The sequence below is a fragment of the Sminthopsis crassicaudata genome, chromosome 1 (assembly GCF_048593235.1).
Source record: "Sminthopsis crassicaudata isolate SCR6 chromosome 1, ASM4859323v1, whole genome shotgun sequence".
NCBI lineage: Eukaryota > Metazoa > Chordata > Mammalia > Dasyuromorphia > Dasyuridae > Sminthopsis > Sminthopsis crassicaudata.
Genome location: NC_133617.1, coordinates 333,892,729 through 333,905,472, shown reverse-complemented (window position 1 = coordinate 333,905,472; position 12,744 = coordinate 333,892,729). Strand labels below are relative to the sequence as shown.

The window sequence follows — 12,744 nt, the reverse complement described above, 5'->3', positions numbered from 1 at the left end:
GCTGACTTTTGCTTACTGAGAGTTGTGTAGTGACAGAAGAACACCAAGAAGAGAAGAAAGTTTGAGAATTAGTTTAATGGAGAGTCCTGGAAGGAAAACTAATTCATTCTTTTCCTCTCACAGAAGCCCTATGTTGGTTTAGAAACTAAAGACTGAAATGTGGATGAGATTATATTTAGTTAAATTTTCATATGATTTCTAAAGGTTAAAAATTCATGTGTTCTTGATCCAAAAGTGAAATTTTCTATGACCCTTTGAAAGGAAGATCACATTTTTTTTAAAGTTGATTTTTAATGCATTTAACTTCAAACATTTTATGGATTACTTGAATAGGAATAGACATTGCTTTGGATCCAATGGACTTGAGGAATCTAGTTAGCAAATAGAAACAGTTTTTGGCAGAGTGCAGAACTTTGCATAGTACTAAGATCAATATCTACTCCCATACTCCTCACAGTTATGATATTGGAATTTGCTGGTCATTTTCTGCCTCTATAATAAAAAATCAATATTTTGTTTCCCCCCAATTATCTGTAAAATAACTTTTAAAATTTATTTTAAAAACTGAGTTCCAAATTCTTTCTTTTCTTTCCTTCTCTTTCACCTCCCTCAGTTTGTAGGCAATCTGATATACTATATACATTTGAGAGTAGGTTGATTATCAGTGATCAAAATGCTTTCATGGTCTTTCAAGAAATTATTAATTTTAGATCTCAATTGCTCAGTAAATAGGAGCAAAATCTTGAGAATCCCTTTAGATAAAACCAATCAAATGCATGCTATATATAGTACACAGGACTTCCTGTTTTTCTGCCTATAATGGAATACTACAAAGTCATACTAAGAGCAGTTCCATCTTGAGCCTTGTTTAGCAAATGAAAAATGCATAAGGAAGAGCACACATCAAAGCTATTTCAATTACAAATATATAAACATTTTTAACATACTTTGTAAAACCAAATGCTTTCATGGTAAAATTGTTTATCCTTATAAGTAAAGATTCAATTTATAGTCTTAGATAAACCTTTTATAACAATATGGGAATAATAATTACAAAAATTGCTATGTCATCTTACTGTGATTTCTTTCTTAGCTTTAGACTAATCGGTACAAATTAGGATCTGTGTTTAAATGATCTCTGCCATTGGGATAAAGCATTTAGATCCATGAAGTTGAATACATACTCCATATGACAAGCACAACAATTTTAAAAATAAAAAAAAAGTACTAAAATGTTTCACCCAACCTACTTTTCTTGCTTTGTAAGAGACATTATATTTAGTCATGGTGATGTAGTGGACAGAAGGCTGGACTTGGCATGAGGAATATTTGTATTCAAATCCTGCCTCAGTTACTAACTAGTTGTGTGACTTTGCAGATCATTTAACCGTTCTGTACCTTAGTTTCCTTATCTGTTAAATGAGCAGGCTACATTCAGTAACCTCTGAGGTTTTCCCCTTTCGCATATATGATCTTATGAACCCAACATAACAATTCATGCCACAGAAATGTTTTGGATTTAGCATTTTCATGATACTTTTGCCTCAAGTTGACCTCATCGATTTGCAAACATTTTTGGGCCCCTACTATGTTTCAGATACTGTTCTGGGTACATAGAGTACAAAAAACAAACACAAAATCATTTCTGCCCCCAAGAAGCTCCCATTCTGTTGTGTAGTTGGCATTTTACATCTTTGATCCAAGAAAGAATTTGCTTTTTCTAAGAATTTGCTTTTACTAACTTAGCAAAAATCTTACATGTCAGTGTGTCCTTGAAGTTTCTAGGAGTATTTCTAAGAGTGGAACACTAAGGACTTGAGACCTAAGGACACAAACTAAATAAGTTGTTCCTTTTTTAAAAATTTGTTTCTCAGGATCACAGAATCTCAGAGTTTTTCTGTCAGAGGCATTCACCAACTATGTTTCCTTTCTTTAGAAGGTGAAAGGATTTAAAGAATATTTCCTTTTATTCCTATTTGTCCAGGATGATGAAGAGATTTTGACAAAATGGAAGAAAAAGATTCTGAGAAAAATGGGGGAGTGAAAGTTCATGTTCAGAGTCAAATGGTTGGTGAGTAAAAGAAAGGAAAGAAAAAAAGCTCTGAATAAGTGAAGCTATATAATAAGACTGAGGCAGAACTGGGCCTTCTAAAAGGAATCAGTAGCTTTTCGTCCATGGAACAAAAAAAGCTATTCATCTTAGGAAAGGAATGTAGCAAAATTGTTGATCAGAGGAGGAAGAGATAAGTAATGGCATTGGAGACTTCCTCCTGAGGGGTATGTAAAGGTGGGCTAATGATTAACATGCTAGACTTGGGGTTAAGAAGACTGAGTTGAATTCAAATCCTGCCTTGGCCACTTACCAGTTATGTGACAGTGGCCATGATCTTTAACCTCTTTGATTCTCAAGATTCTCATCCATAAAATTGAGCTAGTAACACTTGTAATACCTATCTTTCCATCACATTTCTTAATCTCCCCAGTTGTTAGTGATCTTTCCCCAAATTCCTTCACAAAGTTTTTCTATTTGCTTATATAGATATATTGTATCATTGAGGGAAGGCAACATGATTTTTTGTGTCCTTGTATCTCCAGTAGTTACTTAAAAATTATTTGTTAAATTGAATGGGTTTCCATAAGATTATACAAACTGATTTATATGCTCTTGGCCACCGATATTTCTCTGGCAAGAAAGTTGCATGTGTTGCTTGATGTGGAGTCTAGGTTGTTTTATTCTTCTAATTATATAAGTTGATATTGTTATGGTTTAGTTATTGCCCTTGTACCTATCTTTTGGCAAAGATACTGGAGTGGTTTGCCATTTCTTCAGCTCATTTTATAGAAAAGGAAACTGAGCCAAACAAGGATAAGTAACTTGCCCAGGATCACACAACTAGTAAATGTCTGAGGTTAGATTTGAATTCAGGAAGATGAGACTTCCTGACTCCAAGCCCAGCACTGTACTGCTTAGCTGCATCATTTCAACTTCTTAAAAAATGATGATTCTCACTTTTGATGGTTTTTTCATGTCTATTTCAATTTGGGGGGGGGGGGTATCAACAACTTATTTAAATACATCAGTTAGAGCTGCCTTAGTCGGATGCTTAATCTTCTCGTTTTCATTCTTTATTGTAATTTAATATTGATTTTGATCTTTGCTTTAATAAGTCAGTGGTCAGGCTATTGAGAAGGCTGATTAGAAAATGATTCCCCTATCAATAATCAGTCATCCCATGACTACTAAAATAGTCAATTTAATTTTTGTGATATTTTGTGCTTGACAGTAGAGTGCCTCTCTTCTTGAAGGAAATATTTGTGATATATAGTTGTGATGCTTCAGTATATTAAGCAAGTGTTTGGCCTCTCTTTTTTCCAGAAAAAAAAGCATATGCATTTAGTTATTTTAAAAGAGTTCAGATCGTTAGGCTGAGATGAATTACATCTCAGGGATCTGTTAAAAAATCATTGAGAAACACCATTTGTAAATTCTGAACAACTACAGAGAAGAGTTTCTAGGAGACTGAAGATTGGCACATAATTATCTCTATCTTCAAAATAGATAGCATTTATGTAGCACTTTAAAAGTATATCAAGTGTTTTATATATTATCTCTTTTGATTCTTACAGCATCATTATGAAAGAGTTGTAGTTGAGGGAACTTGGACTGGAGGAGGTTAAGTGACTTTCCTCGCATCACCAAGTTATCTAGTAAATATCTGGGGTAAGACTGAGACTTAGATCTTGCTGAGTCCAAGTTCAACCCTCTATCTACTGTTCCACTTACCTGTCCCAGAAACTGCACCCCAGTGAGCTTGAATAATTCCTGGAAAAATTCTAAAATGCATTGTTCATTAAAATCAAAAAAGATGACTAAGATTAGGTTATGGAAGACATGTCTCACTTTTACTGAGTTACTTGCTGACATATCAAGATGATATTGTATATATAGAAAAAATCATATATGTGAAAATGACATGTTTAATTTTATAGTTAGATATGTTTAGATATAGTTTTATATTTTGAGATTTATGTAATTTTATAATATACATAAAATCTATCTATATATATATACATACATAACATATTTATCCTATTTGTATCCCAAGATGATAACATAAATACTATCAAATTTTATGGCCCCAAAAGTATATAAATAAAAAAATGTATGTACATCTACATATATGTATTTATATGCTCTCTCTTTCTTACATATATTGGAGAGAGCTTACAATATTATTTTGATATGTCAGGCTTGTAATCCTGTAAAAGGGTTCATGTGTCTCTATATATCCATATATATATATGCACACATATATAGTTTATATAAAATTAGGTACATAAATATATGTACATATATATACACATACATACATATTTACTATATAAAGTAAAAGTTTTTTAAGAGCTCTATTTTAAAGAAATAAGAGAATTGTGGGCCAGATATATTTATTTAGATTCCTATATGATATGAGAAAGAATGTTAAACTAGAAGTTAGAAACTATGGGCTTTACTCCTAGGTTTGCCACTGACTAGCTGGGTTACTTGGTATTTTTAGTGATCTAATTGAACTCAATGTAAAATGCATTTTTGGCTAAATCAAACTTAAAAGAAGAAGGGAAATCCTGCTTTCAATCTAGTTTATATGAAAAAGAAGTTGCAGTTTTAGCAGATTGCATTCTCAATGTGAATCAAGTGTGATATGGCTGCTAAAAAGACCATATAATCTCAGGCTTTATTCACAGTGGTACATGTACAGAAGGAAGGCAGAAAATATTTGCTGTGTTTGAGATATTATCCGCAGGGCAGTAGAAACATGTATGATTTGTGTAAGTAATAGGCTAGAACATTATCAACAATGATTTGCAACCAAGAAATAACACAGAAGATTAGCTAAGAGATATGGGATTAGAACAGGAGGTAATAAAGGTCTGGTAATGTAGTGGGACTTAGTGATAGCAACTGAACAATTGAGGCATTATAGTGATACCTATATGATGTTAAAAGATAAACAGGGATCACTTACAGAATATTGAGTGTGCTCCCTATGGAAGATTTATGAGAGAATGTGAACAAAAATTACACAGGGAAGAATGGGTAGTTTGTGATCTGCATTGTTAGAACAATTATCCACATAGATAAAAATCATAGCTCCATTAAAATTTTCAAGTACTCCAAGATCATATCTAGAGAATTTTTTTTCCTGTTTGGGTCCTACTTTTTGAGATGGTCACAAACTCAAGTATATAATCTATATACCAATATCTATTGTTTGTTTATTTCAGTCTCTTTGTGACTCCATTTGGGATTTTCTTGGCAAAAATACTGCAGTAGTTTGCTATTTCTTTTTCTAGATGAGAAAACTAAGGTAAATTGGGGTTAATTTATGCCCAGGGTCACATAGCTAGTAGGTGTCTGAGGTCAGATTTGAACTTGAGAAGACTCATGAATCTTCCTGACTCTAAGCCAGACTTCTATCCACTGTACACTTAGCTGCCACAAATCAATATCTATCAGGAAAAATATATTATAGATAGGCAATCAGGAGATTGAAGAAGTTTGTATGATTGGTCACATAAGGAAAGATTGAAGGGCCCTATTAGGCTTTACTTGGAAAATAAAGGCTTCAGGGGAAATATGATGTCTTTAAATACTGGAAGGGCTAAATGTTAGTTATAAAAATGATGATAATAGTGCTTTGAGATTTATTCTGTATGATACCAGGGCAAAAGTGTGAATAGATTCTATTGTCTTTACCAATTGAAACTGGAAAAGAAAAAATTCATGGGGGAACAGGATAGCAATCTTTTTAAAAATAAATTTATTTATTTATTTTTAATGCACATTGCTTTATGAATCATGTTGGGAGACAAGATAGTTATCTTAAAGCATATAAAGGTTATCTTATGGAAAAGAGATTAGACTTGTTCTGCTTAGTCCCAATGGCACAATTAGGAATACCAGATTTAATTTGCAGAGAGAACAATTTAGGATTGTGATATAAGGAAAAACAATGATTTTCAGATAATCAGAGTTATCCACTATGGAATGGGTTTTCTCAAGAGATCCTGTGGATTTTCAAAAAAGACAAGACTACTACTTGATAATTTATGATTTAGAAGGGATTCTTTTTTCAGATCTAGGTTGTGTGAGATGATTTCTGACATCCCTTGCAAATCTGAAATTGGTGAAGTTAGAGGAAAGCAGAGTTTAGTTTAACATAATAAAGAATTTTCTGTTATTAGGACTATTTCCCACCCTCAATCAACAAAAGAAGAAAGGGATCTTAGACACTTCTATTATAACCTTTTCTTTTTACAGATGAGGAAACAGAGGCTCAGAGTAATTTGTCCAAAGTCATACAAGTAGAGAGGAGCAGGAGAACTGGGTCCTAGAACCATGGACCTTTGAGCCCATATCCTCTACTCTCTTTAAGTACTATGTGCATCTTTTTCTTCATTGAGATATATCTACCTCAGGGTGTATGACTGATTTACCTGTTATGATTAAGAATGCTTCAGAGAGAATTTGTGTATCAGGTGAGAGGTTACATTAAGTAAAAAAAAATGATGATAGCTGATACCTATATAGTGTTTGATAGTTGAACAGCATTTTTTGGTGATAATCATCTAACCAAGTGACACCTATAATCTCTTTCCTCTCTAGGATTGTGATTTATTTCTTGGGATTGTGGAAATTAACCTGTGTGATTCCTCTCTGTAATGAGAATGTACTGAGGAAGACATTAAAGAACAAGAAGATAAAGCCAGAGAATAAAATGGACCTAGGGAAGCATTTTAAGCATTTTTTCTTTGAATTACTTCCATTCAGGTTTCAGACTTCCTTGTGACTACCAAGAATACAATGTTCAATTTTTACCCTTATAGCACAGTCTTACCTTTCCAATTCCAGAAAATATATATATTTTTTTAAACCAAAGCCCCAAAGCTTGCTAACCACAGATTAGTAGTCAAGTCTCTTTACAGAATGGAGTCCTGACCTTCCTTATCACTTTACTAATAAAGTGGACTGATTCATGCAACTCTGTATTTTTATCTCACCTGTCATGGTATCTTTCCTGGAAGTGTGCTCTCCTTTAGTTCCATGGTAAGTGGCATTTGTTCCAGTGGACTCATAATCTGTTTTCCTCTCTTTGAGGCTGATCATTTCTCGAGGTGAGGCTGGGGCACTTGCTAATAGGGGAAAAAAAAAGAAAAACAATTTTTTTTGTTTTCATCATTTGACTCATATTTTCTTAGGTTTAATATAAATATTTTCATATTAGTAAAATAAGAATTTGCACTTCAAAATTTATATATGTATATTATATATATATGTATATATAGTTTAAAATATGTATTATCACTAAAACTTAGGTTTTTAATTTCTCCTCAAATACAGACACAGATAATCAATTGCACATCATCCAACAGTCAGAAATAGAGAGAAAATGATACTTCTATATCACTTTCTATCTATATCTATTTTTTATATTTTTATATCTATATCTATATCACTACATAGTTCTACCTAGTGATAAAACTAAACTTGGGCTTTTTTTCTGGATACTCTATGAAAAAGAACAACTTTATTTTTCCTCTGTGGAAAGATGGGTTTGGAGGACACTACTATTAGCATGAAAATTCTCTGAACTACTATAGGAAAATAAAAAAAATAGCTCTGCTTAAAAATGGAGGCACTTAGGGCCAGTTCTACACCAAGCTAGCAGAATTAGCTTTCTTTGTGTTGTGATTTAAAAGGATGAAATGTCACTTTTGCACAGAGATTTTCATTAGTCTGCCTAAAATTTTCAAAATCAGAGTCACTCTTTGTGGGGTGGGATTTCCCCATGTGGACCTGATTTACTGAGACTTTATTTCCTGGGTGCTTGTGATAGGGGAAATGAAGGAAGTAACTGTCTATTAGTTGTCAGCAGTCATTGATACTTTATAAGTGATGAATTTAAAAGATTAGCCATTGGAGAGCCAGACTCTTTAGAAAGCTATATTTTGAGGGAAGAAATATTTATTATTCTATGTTTTTGACAATCTATAGAAAGAGAATTATATACATGGAGGCAAGACCTTTAGATGTGTTTCTTTTACAAATTCTTTTTGTCTTTTTATATCTATGTTTTCCTTTCCTCTCCTGTCTACCCCTGTCCACATTATACCTATTCCTTAAGAAGTACTAAATCTCATGTTCAGCTATTGAAACTTTGCATGGCTTCTAGAGCCCAACTCAGTTACCAAAAAAAAGTCAAATCTGAAAATTACATACCAGTGAGCTTGATCTAAATCTCTGAATATGTCATTAAAGGAATGATGAATACAATGAGAAGCAGCAAAAATGAGAAGTTAATATAGCTTTAATATGAACTAGTCATACCAGAAAAACCTTATCATGGGAAGGTAGATAGAGTTTAACTAGATTTAGTAAAGCATTTGACAAAGTCTCAAACTACTTTTATGGACAAAATGTTAACAGAAAATGTTAACATTTGAAATTGGTTGTGAGCAGCTGAACTCAAGTGGTAATCATTAATAGCTAAATTTCAGTAAAATGGAAGCTCTCTAGTATAACTCATCTCTTTGTCATTTACCATTTTCCTCACAACTTAGAAAGGACATGGGACAGTGAATGGAACAATGGGCCTATAGTTAACAAGACTTTAGTTGAAATCTGACCCCAGACACTTCCTAGCTGTGTGACTCTGGGCAAGTCACTTAACCTTGTTTGCCTTAGTTTCCTTAGATATAAAATGAACTGGAGAAGGAAATGGCAAATCACTGCAATATGGGGTCACAGAGAGTCAGACATGACTGAAACAGCTCAACAAGAAGAATAGATAGGGATAGCATGCTTATTTAATATGAATCTTATGCAAAGCTAGGAAGGGTAGTTCTCATATTGGATGAGATATTCAAGAAACAAAGATCTTAAGTTATTCTTAGGCTTAAAATTGTTATCTTCATTAATTAGAAAAGGATAAGAAATACAGAGTAATTCTAAAAAGTTCATTTGGGGATTTTATTGGACTATAAATTTAACATGAGACAACAATGTAATATGTCAGTCCCCAAAGCTAAGACAGCTTAGGCTACAGAGTGTCCCCAGCTAGGAAGCCAATAAATCTGCTTTACTTTGCTCTGATTAAACCACCATACCAAGAGTGTTTTGAAGAGTTCTGGCCACTTTTTGGAAGAACACTGATAAATTGGAAAGCATCAAAGGATGGTGAAAGGCTTGGACACTGGGCAATTAGAGGAATTAGTTGGGGAACTTGAGATATTCAGCCTGGAGAAGGAAAAAGAGTGTGAGATATAATAATTCTCTTTAAATTATTTGGAGAGCTACTCGGTGGTAGAGCAATCATTGGTCATAACTTTAGAGAGGAAAATGAGGAGCAATGAAGAGAGAGAGAGAGATTGATTTACAATTATTGTATATAAGAGCAATCCCAAAATGGAATTACTATTTTGGAGGGGGTGGGCTTCTTCCTCACTTGATGTCTTTTAATATAGGTTGAACAACCTCCTGTTGCCTTTTTTTTTGGGGGGGTCAGGAATGTTATAGAAACTTATAGAATTCTTGTACATAGCAAACTTGATGCCTGCTGAATCCTTCTTCTACTCTGAGAAAAAAGAGATTTTTATCATTCTTTGATGTGAGCAAGTAAGTACATCTTTATATTAATAGGCAGCAAATCTAAAATGGTAACTTTAATAGGGTCTATTCCCTGATATTGATACCAAGCTTTGGTAGGCTACTGTAGCTTCTAACTTCTACTTCCCTCTTTCTTCTTTTTTTCTTTGTCTCCTCTTAAGATTTTAATCAAATGGGTAAATTTTTGTAGATATCACTAATTAAATGGCTATATTTAAAGATCCTTTTTGCCCTAACCTCCAAATTATTAGAATTTAATATTTCACAAGCATCAGTGTTTATAAAACCATTCCATACATGTAATTATTCCTTGATCTTTCAAATTGAATGACAATAATGACCCAATTCTTGAGTAAACTATGCACTATACTCTCTAAAAGCCAAAGCAAGTCAACAGATTTTTATTAAGTGTCTACTATCTAGCATTCTTGGGAAGCCCACAAAAAGAAGCTATCTGGATGATTATGATGTTAATAATACCTAGCACTTATGTAAAATTTCATTTCCCATAAAGTACTTTTTAATCTGTTCTTTCACTTGAGCTTTGCAACAACCCTGTGAATTATTGCTGTATTCACTGTAGTTAAAAAGTAAAGATGAAAAAAATAAAAATAGTGCAACAATCAACTAATCTAAAGTTATTATTCTTCCTTCAGTTGTCGTATATTATGGGAAGAATAGAGGAATGATCATAGTCACTTCAGTATAAATAACTAAAATTACATGAGAATTGCCACATTGTAGACACAATCCATCCTGAACAACTCTGTGCCTTGCAAAGACAGCCCTGTCTCACAGCATCAAGACTGGGAAGGTGTCAAACATGCTGGCCCAAATGCTATAGAATTAGAGTGAAATGTAATTGGGAAATATTTTTTAAAACACAAAAAATACATTTTAAAATTAAGCCAATACAGGCCCCTGCAGGGACTTTTAGATACAGATTAGTGGTCCCTGTATCTCCTTGAATTTGATACCACTGATCTAATAGTCCATACTTTATATGCATAGAAATCTCTTTTACAATGTTCCTCAGAAGATCATCCAGTTTGAAGACCTCCAGTGATGGGAAATTCATTACCTCCAAAGAAATGTACTTTGCTTTTTTGTTCAGTAGTTTTCATTCATGTTTGATTTTTTTATGATTCTACTTGGAACTTCCTTGGCAAAAATATTTGAGTGATCTCCCCTTCCTTAAACTTCTTACAGTCCCTTTCACATTCTTCCTTGAATTATAGCTACTTGTGTATGTGTCTTCCCCCCATTCTCACCTTCAGAACAAAATTTCCTTATGAACATGGCCTGTATATATGCAAAGTTAGTGATTTTCCAGTATGAAGAAATATGATCTCACTTTTTGGGAGAGTTAAACACGTATGAACTCTAAATACTGAGTTTGTGTTGGCTCATTTCTCCATTAACAATTAGAAATAAAAGACTGGGCATTTGATAAAGCAAATCTAGACTGGAGGTATTTCTAAGAAACGTTTTTTTAGCAATTTCTCTTCATATAATCATCCTTATTACATACAAGATCAGACATATGTGTTCATGGCAGTTCAGATTTTCTGTCTCTAGTTTTATTGTCATTCCAAGTGTTTTAAATACCATTACACTGAAACAAATTCTTCAATTTGGCCAGGAGAGTATAATGTATTCTTGTCAGCTTTCTCCTATATTTTCCTTGAGTTTCTTCATCATTCAGACAAGTTTTAGATAACTATTCACACTATAAATTCTTGCATAAGGTTTTATGGGAAACTTTTTAAAGACCAGGACCTTCAACTACCATGTTCCCCTCTGGCCCAGTTTTGGAAAACAGGAACTCTTTGGCAGGAGAAGGAGGGGGAAGCCTGAAGAGAATTCTTTCATTCCAAATATGTCTTTCTATAATACAGACTCAGAAAAATGAGATGATATTTCTACCATCTAAATAACAATGAAAACCATGCTTCCTGTATGATTGTAGTATGTTCTGGAAAACTTAATTCTGCTTTTTAAAATAAGCCATGCTATGCTTGACTTAATGTGGCTTAAGAGAAAAAGTGGAAATAAGTACAAGATCTATTTGGTTCTAAATCCTACTGTTGATGCTTCCTCTCAGTGTTACTTTGTATGTGTCACATAAAAACTCCTTGCCTTCACTTTCCTCATCTGCCTTTAGGTTTCCTTTTAGCTTGAGATATAATGTCCTATGAAATAAAGTACATCTTCAAGGAAATAATTAAGTAATTCAAAGCTGAAGTAACAAATTGATTAACTATATGGAAAACTGAACTAAATCACTTAAATGACCTAAGTCAATAAAATAACAGTTTATTCAAGCTCCAACTATAGTGTTGAGTGTACAATATAAATAAATGCTACTAAGATGCAGAATAACTATAAAATTCCTGAAATAGTGCCTGGAGTTGTAAAGCTTTCCATTGCTACCCAAAAGGCTTTTATTTGTTCTGAACTATTTTTATGACTGCCACTGAAGTGATACTTAAAGGATTCTATGTCTGGAAGCTTTCCAAGGAAATAGTAGTTGCATGATAGTAGAAATCTGCCCTTTTCCATTATTGGACTCTGGTCAATCCTGATGGGATAACCCATATAAAATAATATTAGTGATTAATGGCAAAATGCTAACATTACAATTTTCATTGAAATGTTATTAAAAAAGATATATATATTTCTACAAAATATCTATACTCACATACATATTATATATGTATATTATATATATATATATGCATATACACACATCTATCTATATATACATATATATACATATATATATAAATATCCATAGGACTTGAATGCCCTCCTCCCACAAACATGGTGTTATGATCAACTAAGCTGCTTTTATCTTTGTTAGAGACATGTGTTTTGCTTATTATTAGCACCTTCTTACCTGAGCGATTGTTAGGAGACATGCGCACAGGAGAAATGGAGGGTGTTCGTGATGAAGAATACGGTCTTTGTCGATCTCTTTCTATTGTTGAAGAAGAGGCTACAAAGTGATACTGTGACCATCCATCCTGGGGGAAAATAATAGATCACTCACTAAGTTTCTCTTAAGTCAGGAAGCACTT

The 12,744-nt window shown here is 33.2% G+C and overlaps 1 protein-coding gene across 1 annotated transcript in view; it reads right to left on the bottom strand.

Moving 5' to 3' along the window:
* The window catches only part of CTNND2 (catenin delta 2), a 1,154,077-nt gene that overhangs the window by 14,847 nt on the left and 1,126,486 nt on the right, over window positions 1-12,744 (bottom strand). The window contains 2 exon segments of the mRNA XM_074279123.1: window positions 7,060-7,191; window positions 12,564-12,690. Coding sequence (XP_074135224.1) covers window positions 7,060-7,191; window positions 12,564-12,690 — 259 coding nt within the window.